Genomic DNA, 26,065 nt, shown 5'->3' with positions numbered 1-26,065 from the left:
GAGAGGGTGGCCCGCTGCGCCGGGCGAACGGTTCAAAGAATTTGTTAAGAAACGTGATGAGCTCTCGGCTCAAGGGGGGTGCCTGTTATGGGGTGATCGTGTAATAATTCCTGTTAAGTTAAGGGGCAAGGTATTGGACCTCCTCCACGAGGGTCACCCAGGCATCGTGAGGATGAAGGGGTTAGCTAGAAGCTATGTATGGTGGCCACCCATGGACGCAGAGATTGCTGAGAGGGTAGGGAAATGCCAAGCTTGCCAAGAGTCCAGACCGCTACCCCCAACAGCCCCAGTCAGAGAATGGGAAAAGCCCCAAGGGCCTTGGTCAAGAATCCACATTGACTTTGCTGGCCCCTTTCACGGCCAAACGTTCCTAGTGGTGGTGGACGCATTTTCCAAATGGTTAGAGATCATACTTATGAAGTCCACCACAGCGAAACAGTAATCGCAACCCTGCGCCACCTATTCGCAACTCACGGGTTGCCGGACACTCTGGTGTCCGACAATGGGCCCCAATTCACGGCAGCCCAGTTTGAAGAGTACCTGGCAGAGGAAGGCATCCGACATGCCCTCTCTGCACCTTTCCACCCTGCGTCGAATGGCCTTGCAGAGCGTTCCGTCCGGAGCGCTAAGGAGGCATTGTCCAGGCTCAAGCCAGGTGACTGGCAAACAAAAATAGACTTTTTCCTAGCCGTCCAGCATAGAACCCCAAGCACAGCCACTGGGAAAAGCCCAGCCGAATTGCTAATGGGACGAAAACTCCGGTGCTCACTTGACCGTTTGAACCCCCATTACACACCCGAGGGCTACAAGGGGGAGCTAGAAAAAACAAGGGAAATGAGCATAGGCGACCAGGTGTGGGCCCGAAACTATGGGGACGGCCCTAGTTGGCTCGCAGGACAAGTAACAAAAGTAACAGGGCCTAAATCGTATGTGGTAGAGCTGCCAGACAACCGAATGTGGCGGCGCCACATAGACCAGTTAAGGAAACGAATAACTGACCAAACCAAACCAACAGAGACAGGTAATGACCAATACCACTTTGAATCCACAGCTGACAATGACCGGGGGCGCAAGACTTAGCTGAGGTCCCAGAGTTCCAGCGACGCCATCAGGTCCCGAGGGAAACAGCAAGGAAAATTCCAAAATTAATCCAAGGCCGGATGGCCAAGAAAAAGTCGGCCAATAATCCAGAGCCCGATGGCCCAGAGAAAGAGCTGGGAGGAGAAAACAGCCCCTCGACCAGCTCAAAACACCACCAGAACTGAACCGCAGGTCAGAAAGAACTAGGAGACGCCCAGGTTATTTGCGTGACTCATTGAAAAATAACATGTAAATAAATATGTAAATAAGACCAAGTGTTTTCTGGGAGGGAGGTGTTATGTATTAACAGTTGTGCCTTTAAATATTTGAGCGGGAAATCAGCACGTTGCTGATTGGACGAAGCCTCCAGCAGAACTGTATAAAAGGAGAGGTTTTTCCCCCAGCCTGTTGCTGGGTTCACCCTATATTAAAGAGCTGTTGTCACTACCCTGGTCTCCAGCCTCGTTACTTCCCGAACTTAACAGAGGGGAATCTACCCAATTCCTCCCCCTTGCTCTGTCTCTCTCTTTCAACCAGAGAGAGAAATGAAGCCGGGATCAGTTGTTAAATCCGGCTTTTACCATATTCAATGCGGAGTGCCATAAATTAGCACCCAACGAGAAAGGTGGCGCCACCCAGAAGCCCAAGATCCAAGATGTTATATTGGATTGAATTACCATCACAAACAATACTCTCAAACTCTATTGTCCATCGTACAGAAGCTGGTTTAGTTCAGGGATCTCCAACCTTGGTCCCTTTAAGACTTGTGGACTTCAACTCCCAGAGTCCCTCAGCCAGCAAAGCAAAGCTGGCTGAGGAACTCTGGGAGCTGAAGTCCACAAGCCTTAAAGGGACCAAAGTTGGAGACCCCTGGTTTAGTTGTTCCTGCTTCTACATGTGTTATTTGGCTGCTGGTCTCTGTCATCTGAACTTGACATTTCAAAGCAAGTATCTGAGGGCAGTTGACTTGTTCCATGCCATTTTCACAAACAGATGATAAATGCTGCCTGCTCCTTACAGAAGCCCCTCCTCTTCCTCAGTTATATTCATCATCTTGGCTTTCCCCAACACTTTTTCTTCTCCATCTGCCTCAGTGTGATGAATATTAGGACTGTATATTACCACAGAGCTGAAGGCAGAAAGATGCAGTGACAGTCTGTGATTTTTATAAACAGTTTATACTTTATTGTAATTACAGTGCAACTCTTGAGAGAAGATGCAGCTTCTTTAAGGAAGCAGCTTTTTGCTTTCAAATTCAAAATACTATCCAACCCTAATGAATATAACACAGTGAAGCCTCAATTTAACAGATTGCCCATTTGGCAGACTTCTGATACAACAGACCACATGTTTGTCCAGATGTTCTGTTGAAATAATGGACCAGCCTGTTGCATCAAAGCCCATAGTTTGAACGAGGCATTATAATTATATTATTTTATATTACTACTATGTTATGTCATATAGTGAAAGAAATCACCCAACTCATTTCACAGAGTTGTTGTGGGGAAAATAGGAGGAAAAGGGAGTGTCATGTATGTTAGCTGTCTTAAGTTATTTATAAAAATAATAGGTGGAATACAAAAAATACATAAATAAATTGCAAATTAATGATTACTGAGAAGTTTAATGGGCTTTTGGTCCTCTCCAGGTGATCCATTAAAGTGGGATTTTTCTCTAATAAACTTTGCAATGAAAACTTTAAGAACAGAAAGAAATGTTTCTATTTATAAAATAATTGACATTTAACCACTAAGCTAGGGATGGTATGATGTCCATTTAGTTCATGTTCACAACTCAGTTTTGAATCGTTATGTGAACTGAAACAATAATATTTACCCAGATTTGCAGTTCCTCAAATGTTAAGATATACTTCATAGTATAAAGATATGTTCATTGATTTGTATATTGGTGAAAAATACTGAGAAAGACACTTGCAAGGAAAAATATATACAAAAAAAATATGCTTAGAAAAAAATATATAAAAATGTACATAGTGAAGGAAATGCACGGAAACATTTTTGCTATGAGAAATATATGTAAGCTTGTCAGCTTAAAAAAATAACACAACTGGCAAGGAAAAAAGGTGGAATAAATTTAAGGTGGGGGGGAAAAAGGAGCATAGCAAAATTGATTTGGCAGATGAACTGTTATGTAGACTAAGCTGTCTGCCTAATTTCCATCTCGTGTAGCTATGAAGTGTTATATAACTACATGAGGAATGAAATCAGTGGGATGATACTCCCTGGTACACAAAATACACCATTTGCAGGACAAAAGCAAAGCCATTTGCCAGCTTTGTAAAGTGCCTTTCAACATTCCTTTGAAAAATGTAATGGGTTATTCCAGGTCCTTTCTGACTCAGATCAGTTTTCATGGCACATTTTATACGAAAACATCAGATGTGGGCAACATTTACCATTCTGCTCCACCATAACATACAAATTACTGACATACAGTTCCCTGAATTGTTTATATTTTATGTTAACAAAAACAAACATTGGCAACCTATGTTTCTACACCAAGGATACACTGGAAAAAAACAACTAACATACTTGTGAACCAACTATTTTATCCTAATCCGTATTTTTCACGTTGTCCTTATTTGCAAAGCCTGCTATTTTACATAATTTATTTGGGCCTATAATTCATAGGGGGGTGGGAGCGTGGGTCTGTCACCAATGACCTGTCTGTAATAGATTTTACCTGCTAACTTTCAGGTAACTTTCTAAATTTTCAGATTATAAACTAGAAGGAAGAAAAGAAGGAGGAGGCAAGAGAAAGCCAGAGATTCTCAAAAGACTAGAAACATTTCCTAGTACCATGCTGTGTTTGTTGTGGAATTTGGCAGGTACCCTGCTCTGACCATGATGAGCTCCATATGTTCCCAGGATTCAGGCACAGACTTGACAGGAATGAGTTTCTCCTGCCCAGATTGGTTTCTTCTGCTCTTTTAATTCAAGACAAATTCAAGAAGATTAGACTAAACCTATTAAGGGCAGCTTCTGAATCTCTCTGAATCAACCCTGGCTGCTGCTGAAGAAGATGTTGATTTGTACACTGCATGTGAATTTCTGGGAAGCATCTGACTGGTTAGTATGTGGGATGCTGGATAATCCCTTAACATGACCTAACAGGATTCCTGTTTTTAAATTGTTATACACTGACTTGAGAACATCTTTTAGAAACAGGATATGAACTGAACCAGGAAATAAACAATCCATCATTTATTTACATAGATGATGAAGTGCCACTGGATCTTACTGCATGGTCTGCTATTCTATGCATACTGATTTCCATCAAACAAAGCTGTGAATCATTGTTTCAAAATTGTTGTCTATATGAGATGTTATGTCCTTTCTTCTGTTCCTTGTTACTAATATGCCTCAGAATTAATCACTGTCTGACATCTGCTCCATGTTATTGTTAAGATAAGAAATTCTATTTTATCATTGACATCAAAAGCTATGCTCGAAATCAATCACTTCAGTCAAAATTGATTTTATTTTTATTAAATGGCGTAGAAATCAGCTATTTTTTCAGAGAGAGGGAAATTAAATGGGAAAATGTTTCAAACAGTTTCATGCCACATGTAATGGTATTTATTAACACCATTCCTGCATTTTTAAGAGCCAAAATGAGCAAGAGATGGTGGCAAAATAGTATATTTTTCCACTGTCAGTGCTATCCTCATTTGCCAATTAATAATTTACATCTATTTATATGGAAAAATATATGAGAATAAATTGTAAAAAGTCTAATATATATTTGAATCAGGCAATTCAAATTATACATAATTTGAAATTGAAAAATATGTGAGGTGGTCCGTCACAGTTTCTTCAGTACTCACTTGCTTCATGTGCCTCGCACAAATTCTGTATTCTTAAAGCAATGCTCTCAGCTTAAAATGAGGAAGAAATGTTTTGAGGAATGCTTGCCCACAATTTTTCTTCAAAGGAGTACTGAGGAAGGATTTGAGATAAAAAAGGAGCTATGTGCCTTCTGAGTCTGTTTTGCTTTTCTATGGTGTGCCTGAGTAACAACATGTACATTTAACTCACAACAATCTGATAGTAAGGTTATGCTGAGAGATGGTGACTGGCTTCAAGTCTCCCAGATAACAAGCTGTCTTTGGTGCTTCCTCATCCTGTCCTGGATGAGCAGTTATTTTCTCAGACTGGAGCAATGGGAGAAAAGAGAGGCATGTCCTTGCAGTTTTCTTGGCAACATTTTCAGGAATGGTTTGTCTATATTGTTATCCTAAGGTAGAGAGAGATTCACTAATCCCAAGGTCACCCTTGTTGGCTTGGTGCCTAACATGGGACTAGAACTTAAGGCTCCCACTTTCTTGCTTGGTGTTTTTGCCCTCACACCAAACTGGTTCTCATTATAGTTCTTACCAGAACTTTTGTTCATTTCTGGCTTTTCTTTCACTTTCACCTTATCTTTAAGCTAGAGACCATCTTGTTGGTCCATGAGCTTTTCAGCTGACAGAGTCATATAATAAGTAACTAAATAAAACCGCTGCCATTTCAATTGATTAACTGTCTCTTATTAAGTCAGAAAATTTTCCCAGAAGAAAACAAGAGCAAACATCTTCCACAGCACTGCCAAGAAAACTCTATAACCGGACTTATTATAGGTCTTTCCATTTTTTATTAATCTGTAGTCAATCAGCCCTTCATTTCAAAACCACACTTTTCTTTAAAATAGCACCATGGTTATCTACTTCCCAATTGCTCAAAGCATTTTTGAATTGAATCTGCAATCTACCTTTTGTTCTGTTGACCATACAATATTACAATAGGTTCTGCAAAAATAAAAAGATGCTCACCTCTCTCAGTGCAAAAGCAAATTATAATAAATTGCTTCGACAACCCCTCTTCTCTACTACTTTATAAGTGTATTTGTCTGCTTCCTTCCTGCAGAGTAGCCCCAACGGAGTACAGCTGAAAAGCTGTCAACTCACCTAAGCCTTAAAAGGATTGCTAAACCCAGGAACCTGGAGATGGAGTAAAACAAGAGATTCCACAAAGGAGACCAGCTGTAAGATTTACACAGTTACAGTGTTTGAAACAAAAGGTGGCTTTTTCCTCTAGTTTTTTTTTCAAATTCATTGTAGCTAAGCCAAAAATAAATAAGCACAGTCTTGAAACTTAGCTGACTTGTCTTCAAAATGGCACAATTCTCCTTGGGGTGGAAATGCTCTATCTGTGTTCAGAAGTACTCAGTTCTAAAAGGCCCAGAGTGTTCAAAACAGAAGCTGGCCATCAGAACTGAGAAAACATTTCTGAAATCAAAGGGAATAGTTTATAACCACTTATTTATTAATGCTTGAAGCATCCATTCAGTAACATGTAAAATGAGAATATATTTTTTTTAATGTAAAGCAAGTGTCTTACCAAAAATGAGGCAGGGCATAAATCAGTATTTTTCAAGCTTGGCAACTTTAAGATGTGTAGACTTCAATTCTCAGAATTTCTTAACTAACATATGGCTGGGAAATTCTGGAAGTTGAAGTCCACATATTTTAAAGTTGCCAAGCTTGAAAAACACTGGCTTAAATACAATATCCATACAAATATTTTGTTTCTTCAAGTAGGCATGAAATAGTGATCTCTTTTCTCCAAGTCAAGGCATTCAACAACAAACCTCATAAAATACCCCTTTTCCTTTCAGGAAAATTCAGGAATTTTCTTATAAAAATTGGATGGGGAGCTTTAAAGAGCTTTAGATTGGAATTCCAATCTAAAAGAAATTATTGCATAGACCTCCTATTGGAGATAGGTATGTCTCATGTCTATTTCTGGAAAAAAGCTGAAAACAGAACTTTTGGGATAATGTCATGATCTATGTTTGGGATTTTATTTCTTTCATATATACATATCAGTATGTTTGAGATTTTATTCTGTATTATTATTTGTGAGGCACCAAAAGTCCTATGATTGTGACCACGATATAAGTTTTATTACTAAAATAGATAAATAAGGTGGATAACATTATTTTATAATAATAGATTTTACAAGTAGAATTGTGAAATCAATCCTTATAATATATCTATTAATAGAACAGTCTTAAATTGAATCAAACCATAATATCTTATAGGTATTTAGAATAGAATAGAATAGAATAGAATAGAATAGAATAGAATAGAATAGAATAGAATAGAATAGAACAGGAATTGAAATGGAATAGGGATAGGGATAGAAAAGGGATAGGATAGGGATAGGATAAACAGGAATAGAATAGAAGGGAATAGAATAGAATAGAATAGAATAGAATAGAATAGAATAGAATAGAATAACAGAGTTGGAAGGGACCTTGGAGGTCTTTTAGTCCAATCCCCTGCTTAGGTAGGAAACCCTATACCATTTCAATTCAGACAAATGGTTGTCCAATCTCTTCTTAAAAACTTCCAGTGTTGGAGCATTCACAGCTTCTGGAGGCAAGTTGTCCACATCCATTCATTTAGTGACTGTTCAAAGTTACCACAGCACTGAAAAAGTGACTTTCTGTTCTCCAACTTACAACCACTACAGCATACCCAAGGTCATATGATCAAAATTTGAGTGCTTGGCAACTGGCATATATTTACAATGGTTGCAGCATCCCTGAGTCATGTGATCACCATTTGTGACCATCCCAGCTGGCTTCTGGCAAGCAAAGTCAATGGAGGAAGCCAGATTTGCTTAAAACTACAGTGATTCATTTGACATCTATGCAAAAAAGGGTATAAAATTGGGCATGACTCCCTTAATCTTGTTTAGCAATTGAAGTTCTGGACCCAATCACGGTCATAAATTGAAGACTACCTGTACTTTAAATGAATTGGAGACTTGTTTAATGTACATATTTTTACATATTTGACCATACAGTCTTATCAACTTACTACTGGAAAGCCATTAATAGAAATAAGATGAAAAATCTGGCTTAAGAGTCTCACACACACAAATGGGATTTTTTTCTTCTTCTCAGACAAGATGAAATGAAAATTTTAGCCTGCATCTCTCAGAGAAATCATATCAATGACAACGGATAGGCCATGTCATTGTGGTGGAGCTGAGTGAGTGAGTGACTTCAGTAGCGTGTGGGATCTGGAATCTATCTCAATAGGAATAGCTTCTTCAGCAGAGTGACAACTATAATTAGCGTAGAAACATCTGACGAAATAAAGACAGACTGAAATCCAGAAATGAAAAATAGATTATCTGCTGTCAGAGAAAACAACAGACAAGAACCAAAGACGTGGTTATTCTAGGTGACAAGACATATATAGCAGGAAGGAAGCTGAAGAATAAAAATGTGACGGGGAGACAATGAGAGTCTCAAGGCACCTAAAGGAGAGAAGAATCATATTAGAGATAGTAACTGGATCAAAGTTGGATTAAAAAAAGCTGCTACAAAGTTTACCAGAGGGAGTAAAACTTATTAAGTAATGATATAAGATACATGTCCGGTGTGTGTGTGTGTGTGTGTGACACCACTCTTTGATGGATGCAGAAAAAAGAGAGTTGACATTTAGATCTGTGGGGAAGATGAGGAAACTCTGCAAGGTCAACAAAGGTGCTCTTGTAAAATGTTACAGGGCTGACCCACATCCTTCTGGTTCACGAGGTCAGGAAGCCAATGTGCATGCAATTCAACAGCAGTTCTACTATGACGGGTATTGGAGGTTGAAAATCCCACACACCCTTCTTTTCCTTTTTGGCAGTAAACACATTGTAGCAGTAAATTAAGTGAGTAACAGTTTGCTGCTTCCTTATCAAGACATATAAAAACAGTCAACTCTGGAGACTAATTCAATCAAAATGTGTTAATGAAAATATTTTCTCTTCCTTTAGGACTGCCAGAAAAGGCACAGGGTGCAGGAATGATTAATTATTGTTTGTGGAGCTGCAGTTTTGAGATACTGCTAGGTTCTTGGTTTTCTTTCCCACTAAATCGCTCCATCTCAGAGGAATAAAAAATGCTGAAGTTCCTTCATGCACATAATGATGTAATCCTGTGAATGCATCTTCATATGATTAGATCAATATAAAGTATCTACTGATAAAATTTTCCAGACCTTTCCAAAATGGATTTTATCTTGGCAATAAGCCCTCACCTTCAGTGAGACACTTCCCAAATTTACAAAAATCCAACCTACTATAGGATAATCAAAATTTTCATTTTAGGATTTTCTTTGGTATAAACATGTGCTTCATACAATGATATGCAAACAGGTAACTTTCGTTTTTATTTTATTTAAACTGTACTAGAAGCTTCCAAGGGTCTTCTTCACAGAAAAGACTATGCCTTCTTCTTTTAGAATATACTCAGGTGAAGTCAAAGAACATTTCCCTATGGTTTCTTCCTAGTCCAGAATTTTCTATCTCATGGCTTTCCAAAACTGACATTTTGATTTGGGTCTTCCTCAAGCTTTTTATCCCCAAGAAGTCTATATAGAGAAAGTATTAGGACAGGGGCCGGCAACCTTAAACACTCAAAGAACCACAAAGATCCTAACCAGAAGCCCCCCATTCAATTCTGGAGCCGACCGGAAGTCTGGTTCCCCCACCATAGAGTCTCCTTCTAGCGCGGTGTCCTTCTTCTTCTACCTGTTGTAACCAAAAGCCCTATCAAGTGCAGCAGAGGGATGAAAGAGCCACATGTGGCTCCAGAGCTGTGGGTTGCTGACCCCTGCATTAGGAGCTCTGATCCTATAATAATATTGCCAGATCTTCCAAATTTGTTTGTGGCCCCCTATCTCCTCCTCCTTATTGCAGCACTCTTTCAGTACCCCTTACTTCTTTTATCTGCACAGTTGTTCTTCTCATTGGAAAAAAGGTAGGGCAGATTGGGATGATATAACTCAGTGTAATCAGTCACTTGCCTGAGTCAATAGAGTCAATATAAGGGAGAGATGCAAATGCCTGTATTAATTTTTGTCTAGATTAGTGAATTGCATGAATGGACAGCCACAAAATCCCAACTGCATGGATATTATTAAGTACAATGATTTTTTAAAATTAAGGTACCACAAACCTTAAAACTTTAAATCTTTTTAAATTGCTGCTGCCAAAAAAATAACATGATTCATATATGGGACATAAGAACAAGGCAACTATTCCAGGCTTTCATAGAAATATCCTATGGATAAAGCAGCAAAGTCTTAATGCAAGATTTCAGTTACATAAAATATCTCATGGTCAACAAAAGCTGAACATTAAATCAGTGCAGTTCTGTAACCTGAATGAACACAGTTATATTAATCTTTCAAAGGTTGTGGACCACAGAGCTACAGCAGAAATTTAAGTCAGTTTTGTGCTAACTTCTGGTTCTAAGATACTGTTATATTCTTCAAGCCTAATGATGTTTAAGGATCTTAATCTCCCTTTCCATTCAGTCCCTTATGCTTCTGGTCATGTCCATCCATGTTCATTTCAACAGCTGAAATGTGGTTTTATCTCACACTGGAGAAACTGGAACTTTTTTTGTTTTGCAACACTGAGGTTTGTGAAAGTCTATTTTTCAATTGGTTTACTCTTGTTTTACTTGGCTTATTTTATATGCTAAGCAAAGTGTGTTTTTGCTTAGCATGTGCTATGATTAAAAGCAACCCAATTTTAGTCATTTGACTCAGTTTTACTTCCAGGCACGTACTCTGTGGTCTTCTAGTTGATGGTTCGGTCAGTTATAGCCACTAACTGAAGAAATTCCACCCTCTTGTTTTACAACAATGAGTGCTGTTCTGGACTCTAACTGACAAGGTGGAAAATCATTCACTAAATAGCAGCAGATGCGTGAAAAATAATTTTTGAAACTATCTCATTATATTAGAGAAGCATTCATTTTCAAATAAAAAGTAATCATACCATATCACTTAAATGTTTCTTTGTAAGTTTATCATTCCTTCAGGCTAACAACTCCTTCCTTGTTGCCTGCCTGAAGGAAAATAATCAGAATGACAAAGTTCAGAGGCGTTCTGGGAATAATGTTGAGCCGGGGCATCATTGCGAGCAATAAAAAAGGTCAAGATGGCAGCCACAAGCACAGGATTGGAGCCTTGTCTGTCTTTACACGTGTTATGGGAAAAGAAGATTAAAAAGGGTCGGGACTTCAATTATGTAGTTGGGACTGCCAATCTGACTTTTTTTAACCTTCCACCCTGGAAACCTCTGAGTGGAGCTCTGTGGTAGCTCCAAAATTCATACGCTTAAAGAATAGTGTTTTAAAGCAAATACATTAGGAGCTATAATGAAACTAATTAGAAAAGGATGGGCATTTCTACCTTGGTAAAAGTCAAACAGTCTTTGTCTTGATCTTTGTCCTTTATTTCAAAGTCATAAAGTGCTTTGCCTTGTGGCGGGGCTGGTGGAAGAGGCTTGATACACTGGATGTAGCTTGCTGGGAAAAAGCCATGATTTCCATTCAGTTCCCCATGATACCAATTCTCATCTACTTTTCTGCGCAGTATAATAAGGTCTCCTTTGTTAAATTTGAGGTCACCGGGTTCTTTCCCTTCGTAGGCATAAAGAGCTTTTCCATAGGGAAGCTGAGTGGGGTTCTGCAACAAAAAAAGAAAAATACTATGTACTATTATGCAATTAATTATAATATACATTATTGTTACCCTTTGTTGCATATTGCCTTTTTAACCATTTCTCATCTTAGAATTCACTACAAAATAGTTTAGTATGAGGCAGCTACAAATCAAACTCTTATTTCCTGCACTTGGGACAAAAAGTGTCTCATACTATTTGCTTATATGAACACCTATGTAAGAATGTTTCTGTTATATCCAACAGCTGTTTCACAAAATGTGACTGTTAAGGTAATTATCATTCTCTTTATCCACTATATTTTATTTTTCTCTTACTACAGTGTTTTCAATTTTCTTTTCTTTCAGTGAATAAATTTATACTCCTGTTTGAAGAATAGTAATTGGAATGTATTTATATTTATCAGTAAAATGCAGGTAACTGTGTTTAAAAGAGGTCCACACAATAATATACAAAAAGGTTCATTTATTTAAAATTTTGAATAGCACAATGAATAGAAAACAACTTCCGTATGGCATACAAATCCCACTCTATTTTTATGAAGTATCAGTCATGGTTGAATATCTTTAAGTCACTATATTTCAGTATTGGAATACCCAATACGAGTACTATTCATTGCACAATCAATTAAGCACCATTTTCTGTATCTCTTTGTTAAGTAGATACAGAAATTTCCCCTCTTTTTCAAGCTATTCCAGGCTTCTAAGCTAGTTTTCTTCTCTTCCATTGCAAATTAATTGACCAGTGAATCTAAATTAGACAGAATTCCTCTCTACTTTTCCTCTACTTACTCTAATTAAAAAGAGGCTCCTAGAGAATGTGGCTTCACATTAAAGCAATTTCTCTACCAAAAACAGCAACAAAAAAACAACAACCCAAGTAATTGATTAGTCTTACTGATTTCCTCTCAGCTTTCTTCTATCAAAAAATGAAAGGAAGAATGTCCATCTATTACGAATCTAGGTTTGTCTTATAAATGAAACAGCCATGGATTTCTCAGCATTTCTTGTATGTCTATATTGCGGAATATGTCTTTATTTTGAACCAATCAATTCTGATAAGACAAAGTGGACGATTACGTGTATTTGGGGGAAAAGTGAAGTCCTAATGACATGCTGGGGATTCAATCATTGAGCATTTACATTTCAGACAAATCAAATGGCAGCACTTAAGAAACTACAAGCAAACAACCAACAATCATGACGCAATTAAATGGTAACTAGGGCCTTGAAACCAATGAATTGATTGCTTAGTAGAAACGATTATATGACATTCAGTGCGTCACTGTCTTCTTTCCCTGTTCAAAAGCTTTCACCACCAAAGAGCTCTCGGTTGTCTACTCTCCATTAAGCACAGTTCCTCTTATCCTCTGGTTCAGTGTGAAGGCTTCCCTCAGCATTATTCTATTTTTTCAAAAGATTTCTGTTTAAATCGCCAATACCTCATGTTTCTGTTTCAGCCTATCTTATGCCTTGTTGGCTCTGTTTCTTTCTCTCTCCAGCTTAGCATGTTGCCACTTCTCTTTTTAACATGCTGTGACACTTCTCATTAACCTCCTCCTGTCTCAGTTCCTGATCTCCTTTGAGCTTTTTCTCCCCTCTCTTTTACCTCCCCTTCCTGTTTTTCAGTCCACGGCTTCTTTACACGCTTCTTCATTTCTGAACTTCATGCCTATTAGTTTATTCTGCATCTGTGAACCTTTTCGTTAGAATTTTCACCCTACCACACAGATGAGCAACAAGCCGAAGCTCAACTCAGACAGGAAGAAATCCTGTCACCGAGAAATAGGCTAAACTGGAGATTTAGGCATTCTCTGGAAGGACCAAATATTGGAGCCATCGTCTACTACAGCAGTAGACCAGGATACCTTTTCCAGCATTTCTGCAGCAGTAGCAAATTTTAATTTATTTGCTTATCTAAAGAATGTAATATAACTCAAACAATATAACTCTTGGCAGCTTACAAAAGAAAATAAAGGAACAAAAATAACAGCCAATAATAATTAGGAATAGGCAACCTGTTTGACATTCATATCCTTTTCTGATGAGTTTTCTCATTTTAGCCCCAATGCTCAGGGGAATAGCAAAGTTTTAAATTTTATTTAAAGGTCAGCAATGTTGGAAACAACTGAACATTGGGGGTAGGAATTATTTCAAAGCGCACAGAAATGGAATGGCTTCTGGGTTTCATCAGATGACACTGCTTCAAAGCATGACCTAAACAGCATGCCCATAACTATTAGTTTAGGTAGGTTCAGCAGATATCCTACAATAACTCAGCCCTATGCCATGTAGGGCTTTATAGGTGACAACCAGCACCTTGAATTGCCCTTGGAAAGTGGTAGGATCCAGTGTAGTTCATGAAATAGTGGTGTTATATAGGGGCATACTAAAGTACATACAGATAGTCCTTGACTTACAACCATTCATTTAGTGACTGTTCAAAGTTACAACTGCACTGAAAAAGTGACTTATGACTGTTTTATACACTTATGACCATTGCAACAGCCCCATGGTCACATGTTCAAAATTTGGCCACTTGGCAAGTGGCATGTTGCACTGTTTCAGGGTCATGTGATCACCATTTGTAACCTTTCCAACAAAGTCAACAGGGCAAACCAAATTCACTTAACGATTGCATGATTGACTTAACAACTGGAGTGATTTACTGGCAAAAAATGTCGTAAAATTGGCCAAAACTCACAACTGCCTTGCTTAAATAAATTTTGAAGTCAATTGTGGTTATAAGTTGAAAACAACCTGTTCTGGGTCAATTATATCTTCTGAATGGTTTTCAAGGATGGTCCCATGTACAATGTGTTGCAATAGTCCACACTCTGAATCACAACATCAGTGACAGCAAGCAGGGCTTTTGAATTGGTGTAATTGTTTCACAAAATGAAATTCTGCAAACACCCTATAGTTGCCATTTGTTCATTGAGCAGAAACTATGAACTAGGAAGGCTAAGGACTGTGTCTAAGAGAAAAAGTATAATCTCAACCAGAACAAAAATGGAAAATCTCCAGTTCCAGAATTTGAGATGTACATTTTCAATTATATTTAATTATACATATATTTACATTTACAATTATAGAATATTTACATTGTAACTGGACTTCTTTATTAACTTCTCATAACAATACATTGCTTCAGTACTACTTCCAATTGTTGTCTTAGTGTTTTGGGGCCCAAAGTGTGGATTTTGAACTTAAATAATTTGAGTTGTCTTCTGTACTTTTATCTTATATTGTAGACATTAAAGACTTTGCTCCCTATTCTACTATTAGGTTCTGCAGTTATTGGCGCTCACATTGAAGGCCCACTTATAAAATTTCTTCCAGAATATTTATAATTGATTTTCTCTGCCATTTGTAAAAAGCTTTAATATGTGATTCCAACTTAGGGAGTGTCAAATTTTTCAACTTTCAATTTTCAAACATTAGGGGTGCTCCAAAGTTGTAACATGCCTTGGAGATTGTAAAGATATTTTGATTAATTTAATATAATTTAGATATGCTTGGTAAGTAACCACATAAATATCATAACTTTTTAACTTTTTCTTTGTTTCATTTGATACGGTTTTTGTTGTGTATCCTTCTACCCTATCACTGACTCAATGTAATCAAAGAAGTTTAGATTTGTTATTGCATATCCTACATTTCTTTTTTTGACCAAAGTATTTTGATTGCTTTGATTGGCTCAGCTCTTCACCTGGTTTAGAAGTGATCTGTAATAGTACAGGGAGTCCTTGACTTAAAACGACAATGGGGATAGGAATTTCTATCACTAAGGAATGCAGTCATAAAGTGAAATGTCACATGACCACATCACTTAGTGACCACAGTTCTGCAATCTCCGTTATCATCATTAAGTGATTTTTTTTCCTGGTCATTAGCCAAGGACTGATCTACAATCCAACCTGTTCCAGGGTTGGTCCTTTTCAGTATTGAGTCTCAGTAAGGCACAGTTGTCAAATTTGCAGCATCACGTTATCATCCTGTGATGTACTGCAACATTTTTCTCCTTCGCGGAAGGGATGGGCGTAGCCTGCGCGTGTTGCATCCGGCCCATGGGCTGTCTGTTTGACACCCCTGCAGTAAGGTAAGGGACTGCCTTCAACTCTGCCCACCTGCCTATTTTTTCAGCCCTATCTCTGCTATTTGAGCCTTCCTGAATCTTGCCTTTTGGAATGGAAAACAACTCCAGAACCGCATGGCTCTGTGCTGCTTGCCACACTGCAGGAAGTCATAGATGCACCAACCCAGTCCCAGTTGTTCTCCCCCCCACTCCAAGATCCCTCCTGCCCTGAACTTCACTTCTGCTGACTATCACTGTCTTTTTTATTCTGTTTGATGGCTGTGATGGCTTGCAATGAAAAACCAGCCCTGCCTCACCCAGAAGTTCTTTGCAAAAGGGAATTTCTTTGCAAAGAGCTCTTGGGTGGGGCTGGCACTGGTTTCATGCTGTGAAAAAGGAGAGGGGGGGAAAGGCTGCTTTTGACTTTTTCCTCTTTTTTGCAGCAAAAAGCCAGCACCAGTTCTACCATGGAGCTCTTTGCGAAAGGGTGTTATGGTGTACTGCGGCTTAAGGGCTGCCTTTGGCTCTCCCCTCCTTGCATGAAATCAACCCCATGTGGAACCAAGTTAACAGTGAAGGTCAACTAGGGCAGCAGAGAGAGTGTGCAGAGGACCAAAAGGGCATAGATACGGAGGAGATAGTGTTCTCCCCAATTCGGGTCTGCACCTGGTGCCAAAGCCTTTGAAGAACACTAGACATGAGGTGTAGGTTTTGTTTCCTTTTATTGAAGTGCTTCAGCAAAAGGGACCCCAGCCAATTCAAGATGCCAGGAACCAAAACAAAGGATTCATCAAGCTTTTATGCAATTTTTCAATACCCATTCTGAAAATTATCTAAAGGGTCCTCTATTGCTCCATGCCATCCCTACTTCTAAGTCTTAACTAATAAACACTTTAAAAGTTATCTAACCAGTAGTCTATTGGCTCTGTCTTAGCCCTATTCCTCATCTTAACAATATGTCTTGTATGATGTCCCTGACAGTCAGCTCTTGCTTTCTACATTGAAAGGGGCCTCACCTGTCCACACTACCTTTTCCTAATCTTTGATATGCAGGCATTATACACATTATACACATCTCTTCCCTTCCTTCTGATTTCATGCCATAACCTTGCATTTTTACAGCAAATGACTCATCAGTAGGCAGGTGGGGAGAGTTGCAGGATACCTGCAGTTATAAATGTAGGTGGGCTGCCAGGTGGGCTAATTTTGATCATCGGACTATGAGAGCACTGCATTGGCTGTAACTTTGGGCATTTGGGTGGTAAATCCCTTCCTTAACTGTTAGAACTTTGCTGTTAGAACAGTCACTGAACGAGTGGTCACAAGTCACAGACTACCTATAGGGTTGTATTTTTATTGAACTGTTGTCATTATAAGCAAAATTAACAAACTGCAGCTAAAAATACATTGAATATATAATTAATAAATAGCCCATTTCTCAAATTTATTTCTGTCAGGCCTAGTCCTACTTCTGCTTAGCTTTTGAAATCATTATTAGCCAACACAATCAGGCAAAATGTACAAGGAGAATGAAAGAATAAGATATCCACAGTTTGTCCACTCAGCAATGAAACAATAAATGTCAGTACAAGGCATTAATAACAATTAAAACTGGTAAGGCTTATTTTGTAGCTCATTACTTGAGGTGCACTGGAGCCATTTCTCATTTTGTGAAGGAATTCAAAGGAACACCTGCACATTCTGATAGATCCTTTACACAGGCAGTCTGGACAAGGCATATGGTTTCTGTCATGCATTAAAGCTTCTTGGAAAACTCATCAGCTATATCCAGAAGAGAGAGGGGTTTCTTATTTAAATATATATATATATATTGAAATAATTTAAACAGCAGAAACTGAAGGAGAGAATCACAGTACAGAAACTGGTTGAATTGGACCATTCCCAGATACGTAGTACAGGGAGGTGACTTACAACAGTTCATTTATTGACTGTTCAAAGTTACAACAGGATTGAAAAGGGGTGTTGGTCTTACCTGATACACTCCTTCTCATTGAGTGAAGATAGCATCCAGGAATGGGTTTTCCTCGTCTGCTAGCAATAGGACTAAGTCTGTCAAAGCTGTGAGGACACACCTACCCCAACGGTGGCCAGATTTTGGTGAAGGCATAGAGACAGACCTGACATGACAAGGTCAGAAGTACTTCCCCCAATGGACCGAGGCCAGCCCGGCATCAGGGCGGGGATGGATGCTATCTCCACTCAAGGAGAAGGAGTGTATCAGGTAAGACCAACGTCCCTTCTTCTTTGCAGTGGAGATAGCATCCAGGAATGGGACATAGCAAAGCGGTCTTGTCTTCGTGGGTGGGCTGCAGCCTGGTCCGAGGTCTCCTCATCTGCACACCCTTTGGAGGACCCACCTACCAAAGGCTGCTTCAGCCGAGGCATAGCTGTCCGGTTTATAGTGCTTGATGAAAGGGAATAGGGAGGACCATGTAGCCACATGGCAAACCTCTTCCAGGCTTGCGTTGCCCACACTGGACTTGTGGCCGCACTCCTTGTGGAGTGTGCAGTGATACTCTTGGGCAATGGAAGGGCCTGTATCTCATAAGGTTTGGTGATATATGCCCGAATCTAGCGACCCAGGGTTGATGAGGTGACCTTTTATTCCTAGGGAAGCTGGCTAGAATGACACAAAGAGCGACTTCCTGAAAGTGGAAGTTTGTTCGATATAAATCCAGACGTCTAACGTGTGCCACTTCTTTTCCAGGGCTTGCACTGGATTTGGTGCAATGAAGTTGGGCAAGATAAGCTCCTGGGCCCTGTGGAACCATGAGTTCACCTTCGGTATGAAGGAAGGATCCAAGTGCAAGATCACTCTTTTAGGGTGGAAGACACAGAGATCTCTCCAGATGGATAGTGCCGCCAGCTCTGATATCCGTTGAGCCAATGTAATGGCTACAAGGAAGGCCATCTTGCAGATCAGGAAATGCAATGTGGTCTCTCTCAGTGGTTCAAATGGAGCCTTGGTCAGTGCCTGCAGTATTTTAGTGGTACTTAGTGGTACCCAAGTAGGGTATCGGTGAACCACTGGAAGCCATAAGTTTGTTGCACCCCTGATGAATCTGCGGACGGTTGGGTGTTGAGCAAGGGATTCCTGCCCCCTGCAAGAAAGGGTATATGACAGGGCAGCCACCTCGCAGCGGATCGTATTGGGCAATAGCCCGTTGCCTAGCCCCACCTGAAGAAACTCCAGTATCTGGGGCATGGAGTCTGAAGTAGGGTCCAAGCACTACCTGGAGCACCAGGAGCAAAATGCCTTCCAGGTTGCGTCATAGATTCTGTTCATGGAAGCCCTCCTTGAGGCTTGTATAGTGTCTATCACTTTGGAGGAATAATTGTCCTTGGTCAGAGACCTCCACTCAAATGCCAGGCGGTCAACTGGAGCCACCGTGGGTCCAGGTGGACCAAGGCCCCCTGGCTGAGGGAGACTCTGTCCGGTGGTATCCTCCAAGGGCTGGCCTCCGAGAGGGCGACTAAGTCAGCAAACCATGGTTGCCGTGGCCAGTGCGGAGCCAGGCAGAAGAAGCATTTCTGCCCGTTTCACCAAACTCTTTTTTATTACCCTCGGAATGAGGGGAAGGGGGGAAAAGGTGTAGAAGAGCCCTGGCGGCCAAGGGCTGCGAAGCGCATCGGCCCCTTCCACTCCTGGAACTGTAAACCTTGCTAAAAACCTTGTCAGTTGAGCGTTGTCCGAGGTTGTAAAGAGGTCCATGGCTGGTAGTCCGAAGCATTTCGACAGCTCCTGAAATAAAGCCAGATGCAGGTGCCACTCTGCATGATCAACTGTGGCCCTGCTGAGCCAAACTGCCTGTATATTTGCAGCCACCCATAATGACAAATGGAGCTTCTCTGCCCAGAGACATAGCCTCTCAGCTTCTCTCATAAGGGACTTGGATTAGGTTCCTCCCTGCCTGTTAATATGTGCCTTAACAGTCACATTGTCAGTCAGAATTAAGACATGCCTGCCCAACACTATAGTCTGGAACTGTCGAAGGGCCAGATGGACTACCCTCAGTTCCAACCAGCTTATGCTGTAGCTCAGGTCAGTCTGTGACCACCTACCTTGGGCCATCCTATCCTGGAGATGCACTGTCGTAATCGTGCTCTGGTTAAAAATGCTCTGGCTCTCTAAAGAAACATCCCTTAGTGATTGCTGGGGAATCCTCCCATTCCAGAGAACGGATCACCTCTGGTGGTAACCTAGCTTTGGATGGGGAAGTGTCCCTGCCTGCCTCTGGTGAGGGAGGAGGAACCATTGGAGAGACCTGGTGAGCAGGCATGCCCAAGGCATGATTGAAAGGCAGGACACCATCTTAGCCAGGAGCTGTGAAAGTGTGGGCAGGGGCACCGTATGGTCCCTCCTGATCTGGCCCACCAAGTCCCTTATGCTTGCCTGTCATTCCTGGGAGAGGTGCACCTTGCATGTCATGGTGTCAATCTCCACACCCAAATGCAGCAACCAGTTAGTCGGTGATAAATGGCTCTTGGTGGTGTTAATAGAAAACCCGTGTTCCTGAAGGACCTGGATGGTAGCACTGGACCCGTACGGGGAGAGCCCATAGATGTGTGGCCAAAGCAGCTAGTAACTTTGTGAACGCCCTGGGTGCTGAAGACAGGCCAAATGGCAGTTCCATATACTGATAGTGATAACCCGCCTAAAAAAACCTTAAATGTTGCCTCTGGCCTGGTAAAATTGGGACATGGAATTAAGCCTCTGTGAGATCAACAGAGGTGAGGAAGTCGTCCTTTCTGACGCCATCCAAGATGGACTGAAGTGAATGCATTTTGAACCGCTTGTAGATGACAAAACGGTTCAGACTTTTCAAGTCCAGAATTCTCCTGTATCATCCTGAGGGTTTTTAAATTACAAAGAGGATGGAATAGAATACCATCCCCTGTTGGTCCTCAGGAACCGGTTGAATCGCTTGGATCTCCAAACAGATGTTGAATAGCAGTTTCCATGAATTCCTGTTCCCCAAAATGGGGCAGGGAATAAAAAACCTCAGGGGTGTGGAGAGGAATTCTAAGGAGAGGCCTGACTGGACCGTCTCCCGAACCCATGCATCCATAGTAGTGCTCTCCCATTGTCTGGCAAACTTGGCCAGGCATCGCCCAATAGGAGAGTCGGGAATGTAATTACTTCTGGCACCTGAAAGAATGGCTTCCTCCCCCTGAAAAGGGTAATTTAGGGGGAAACTGCTTATACCTTCCTGCCCTACCCTGCTTCTGGTCCTGCCTTTGCATAAAGGGGCACTGTGGTCTCTGTGGTCCAAACCCGCTATCTTGGCCCCCTAAAGGACTGGCAGCGGAAGTAAGGCTGTGGGCGGAAATCCGCCCACTGGGAAGGGGATGGAAAGACCTTCAGTTTGTCCTATGATTCCACCAGTATCAGCTCCAAGGAATCTCCGAATAACCGTTCCCCCAAGAACGGGACGGAGGCCAGTCTCCACTTATGTTTGGCATCCGCTTGTCACTGGTAGACCACCAGACAGGATTCGTCTGGAAGCCACGTAGAGGCGATGGCCTTAGACGCAAAATATGCCACATTGAGCGTGGCATCCGTGGAGAATTCCATGGTGGCTGACAGTTTGTTCAGGTCTTGATAAGACTGTAAATCTGCCACCAGAATTCTATCTTGGAGGTGTCATAACCAAATTAAGGACACCTTATTAAAAAAGGAAGCTGCTGTGGATGTTTTCACAGACCAAGCAGTGGCTTGGTGGGTCTTCCTGAGGGACTGCTCTGCTCATCTGTCCTCTGGCTGGAGGCTATCATCAGGTAAGTCAGCCATTATGGATGGTGCGGCCAATGCTGCCACCAAGGCATCCACCACAGGCACCAGCAGTGCTCTGGACAAGTCTGGGCCCATATTGTAAAATCATTGGTCCAGGGTAGTGGGATTTGCTCCCGTCCCAGGAGAAGCCCACTGTCTTTGTACCACATTTAAAAATAATCTGGGTGAAGGTACCACCTCGGCCTCTGATGTTGGTTCCGAAAATAGCAAACCCGCAGGCTCTGATGTGCTTGGTGGTGGCTCCTGAACTGGCAAGTGGCCTTGTGCAGTGTAGGTGTGCAGTGTTCCTAGCTTTGTGCAGTAAGGATTTGAACAAGGCTGGTCGGAAAAGGCCAGCTGGTCAGGTGTCAAACTCTAATCTTCTGACAGGTCTAACTCCCTGAGAATCTTCCTCAGAAGGTTGATTGGAGGAAGCCAGGGAGTATGGCTCTTGTAGGGGCAAAAATTCCCCTGAGGCCTGGGGCATTAGGGGGAGGTCCAGAGGCAAGTAATGTTCCTTGTGAAGCAGCCAGTTCCTCTGGCTTTGCTGTAAGCCGGCTGCTATTCCTTGCTTTATAGCCTCTGATATCAAGGCTTCCATGTCAGAAGGAATTTGAAATTCCTGAGTTTCCCCTGAGCAGATTCCCGCAGAAGTCAGGGTAAAGCTTGCTTAAATGGATGAAGCCCTTTGCCTTGAAGGCTGTTGTCAAGCAGATAAAGCAGAGAAAGGGTCTGGACATAAGCCAATCTGTGACTCACTGTTACTGGGCAAAATGGAATCAGCTTGCAAATGCTGCTCTCCAGCTCCATCTGGAGATAGAGCCTGTGGAGGCTAGGTGTCACAGGCCTCACTTCTCCACCAGCTGCCCTCTTTAAGCAGTGGAGCGCCAAAGTTCTTGCTGCTGCAAAGCGTGGGAGCGTTGGTTTGCTCTGCAACTGCCCTGGCTGGCTCTGTGAGCAATGCTTGACTGGCCGTCTTGTCAGGATCACCTCCTGATGATCTGACTTCGAGCTAAAAGCTCTTCACGCTGGAATCAATTGGTGATACAGCTGTCAATTCGAAAAGAGCTGACATGTTGGAGGTATAGCTGTCAAATAAGTGGAATGGTATCCAGGAATAGGTTGCCCTAGATAAAAGCACGTCTGTCTTTAGCTAGGACTGAGTCAAAAGCTGTGGACCACTGGGGTAGGTGTGTCTTCACAGCTTTGACAGACTCAGTCCTATTGGCTAGCAGATGAGGAAAACCCATTCCTGGATGCTATCTCCAGTGCAAAGTGACTTATGACCGTTTTCCCCCCCACACTTATGACTGCTGTAGCATCCCCACAGTCATATGATCAAATGCTTGGAATCAGATGCTTGGAAACCGATTAATATTTATGACAGTGGTAGTGTCCTGGGATGACATGATCACCTTCTGTGACCAAAACTCATTTAAATGGTTCACTTAACAGCACTTAATATTGGGCTCAGTTGTGTTCGTAAGTACTTCACTTTTGTTTAGCTACAACTAAAAGTCACAACTGTGGCAATTGTTGCATTATAATTATGAAAAGCTGGAAGAATTCTGGGTGATTCAAAAGATTTCTCAATTGCATGTTAATAAGAACCAGAAAAATAAAGCATAACACCTTATTGATTAGATATATTTAGTAATTATGCAATCAGGATGGAAAGGGCACTAATGTTCTATTGTTTCTCCTCTTCTCATATAAACTTGTCAAAATGATTTATGTGCATTAGCAATTTTTCAATATTATTCCTATTGACTATAAAAGAAATAGTCCTACTTCCATTCCATAGAGAGAGGGTTCCCAACCCCTGGGCCGTGGCCCATTCAGAAGTGGGCCGCACAAGTGGTAAGTGTGCACACTTGCAACTCCATTTGTGAGATGGAGGGCATGCCCCTCGCTCACGCAAACTGAACTGTGCAAGCATGCACACATGCCGCTCATACAGAGCCATTTCCTCTCCCCTCTCCTCCAGAAATGTTGGGGACCTTTGGTCTAGACTCGAGAGAAAATCCAAGGATATTTTGCAGTGGAAAGGAAAACATTGAAGGATTTCTAACTTTGCACTGTTTGAAGGAGCTTTCCACTTGCTGATCCCAAGTGAGCTTCAAGAATGTTTATAAGGAAAGGATTGCATATATGTGCCTAAGAAGTTATGTCAGTTTATCATTCTCCAAAAAGGAATTGGCAAAGCCATCCACCTAAATAAAAGACATGTTTTATTTTGCATGCCCATAGTTTGAGAAGAGTTTACTGTCAGACATGGGCATTTCAATTTTACTGCAAAAACAAACATTTTTTAAAAATAAATTTCAACCATGGGAGTGCAGACAAAGTTTTGATCAAGGGACATGTCATCCCAAATTTGAATGTTCATTTTATAGGTAAATAATTGTTTAATTAAAAACTTCGTGAGCTAAAAAAAAGATGAATTTGCTAAGTTTTTAACGGAGGATTCAACTGGCATATTCAAATCATGTAGTAGTAGTAGTTTACTGTTTAAATTGTCTGTAAATGGAATTCAGGAATAAAGGCTTTTCAAAGATTTAGGGAAGGAAAAGTGGAACTATTTGAGCCTGTCAAGAAGCAAAGGCAATGAAGTTACTACAATGGTTGACATCTAAACATTCCGAGCGGGGGTGGGGGAGGGAGAGAGAGAGAGGGAGGGAGGGAGAGAGAGAGAGAAAGAGAGAGAGAGGGAGGGAGAGAGGGAGAGGGAGAATGACTGACTTCCATTTTCTCATGACTTCTCAAATCCGCCTCCAAGACTTTAAAGAGTTGCTTACATATTTAATTTCTTTGGACATTTGTGAAAAGAAAGTTCCAATTTAAATGCATATGGAAATCCCTCCCCATTAAAACTTTCTTACCAAATGTTCCAAATCATTTATTTGATGTATAAAGAAAGCAGTCTGAGTTGCTTGTCAATGGTGTGCTAACAACGAACATAAACAATATTTTAAATAGAAGAGCTGTGGCACCAAAGGCTCAGCTTTCCCATGCAATCTTGTCATAATTAAATTGGACCTTAAAAGTCCCACTTCTCAGGGCAAACTTACAACTATTTAATGAGGGTAAATTGAAATACTGTCACAACTTACATTGGAATAGCTCCACAAAATATAATGTGGGAAGCCAAAGTGATGAGTAGGAGTCTTCTCAAGGGCTATCAGATCACTTTGGTCCTGCAGTACTTACAATATAAAATATTAATTATGGGTAATTATTAGAATATGTAATATACTGTATATAATTTCTTGGTTCTTTCCTTTGTATAAAATCTTCTGCTTTCTAAACCTTCCACTTACAGTGATCATTTCATGAATATGACAATCTTCTCTAACTCAAGCCCTACTGAGCAATAAATATCCTAGTTCTTAAAGTGGTACAGGATCCTTTGTTGCTTATTTACCATAATTTATGTTATTTCACTGGATTTTAGCATTTACTTCATTCAGACATATCAAAGTATTTTAAAACTTGGTGAAATTCAATTTTCTCATATAGTGTATCTACTAAGATATTCAAAACTTTCAGAGTAAAATGATGCAAATTTCAAGTGTCTTAGATTACATGTATCTAATTTAACCTTCAATTTTGTCCACTTTTCCAACAACTTTTTTTGCTAATAACTGTTTTTGCAGGAATCATGTTTAATACTTTCCTGATGGGTAAGTAGAGAAATGATGATTCTCCAATCTGTATCAATGCATTAATATATAAATTATAAATGGAAAATTGTTATTACAAACAGAATGTAAGAAAAATAAATCTGATGGTTGCAGAAATAACAGAGAAAATATAATATCCTAAAAACATATTAACACATTACAAAACCCTTAGTGACCCACAATTAAGATTTCAAGTTTGAATTTTTTAAGAACAGTGTATTTTTTAATTTGAAAAAATCAATTACAGAACTAAAACATTGTGCAGATCCAATACGGTGGCGTTTAGTTGACTTGCAGTATTTTAGACTGCAGTGATTAGTATTTTAGGTATAGGTAAAGGTAAAGTTTCCCTCGCACATACGTGCTAATCGTTGCTGACTCTAGGGGGTGGTGCTCATCTCCATTTCAAAGCCGAAGAGCCAGCGCTGTCTGAAGACGTCTCCATGGTCATGTGGCCGGCATAACTCAATGCCAAAGGTGCACAGAACGCTGTTACCTTCCCACCAAAGGTGGTCCCTATTTTTTCTACTTGCATTTTTACGTGCTTTCGAAACTGCTAGGTTGGCAGAAGCTGGGACAAGTAACGGGAGCTCATCCCATTACACGGCAGCACTAGGGATTCAAACCGCTGAGCTGCCAACCTTTCGATCGACAAGCTCAATGTCCTACCCCCTGAGCCACCGCCTCCCCTTTATTTTAGGTATATGGTTACCAAATTCCCACCTATTACTGTCACTTTAAAACTTTATTTTCTTCACTTAAGATAACCTCATAGTACTGGAAGAATGAAGGGGGTAAAACAAGAGGGGTTTTTTGTTGAAAGAGCAGACAGTGCAAACAAATTAATAAATATTATAACTGCATTGTTGTCCATCAACTATAACATGATACTA

At 40.7% G+C, this 26,065-nt stretch overlaps 1 protein-coding gene across 2 annotated transcripts in view; it reads right to left on the bottom strand.

Moving 5' to 3' along the window:
• Nucleotides 1–26,065, bottom strand: part of SH3RF3 (SH3 domain containing ring finger 3) — a 267,145-nt gene that overhangs the window by 92,912 nt on the left and 148,168 nt on the right. The window contains exon 2 of one of the 2 annotated variants that reach the window (XM_058184948.1): nucleotides 11,348–11,623. The exons of the other annotated variant lie outside the window; for it this stretch is intronic. Within the exon in view, the coding sequence (XP_058040931.1) occupies nucleotides 11,348–11,623 (276 nt within the window). The remainder of the gene's footprint in view (nucleotides 1–11,347; nucleotides 11,624–26,065) is intronic. 2 annotated transcript variants of the gene reach the window in all.

The sequence above is a fragment of the Ahaetulla prasina genome, chromosome 5 (genome assembly GCF_028640845.1).
Source record: "Ahaetulla prasina isolate Xishuangbanna chromosome 5, ASM2864084v1, whole genome shotgun sequence".
Lineage (NCBI taxonomy): Eukaryota > Metazoa > Chordata > Lepidosauria > Squamata > Colubridae > Ahaetulla > Ahaetulla prasina.
Note: the sequence above shows the minus strand (reverse complement) of the source record. Positions and strands in the feature narration are given on the sequence as shown.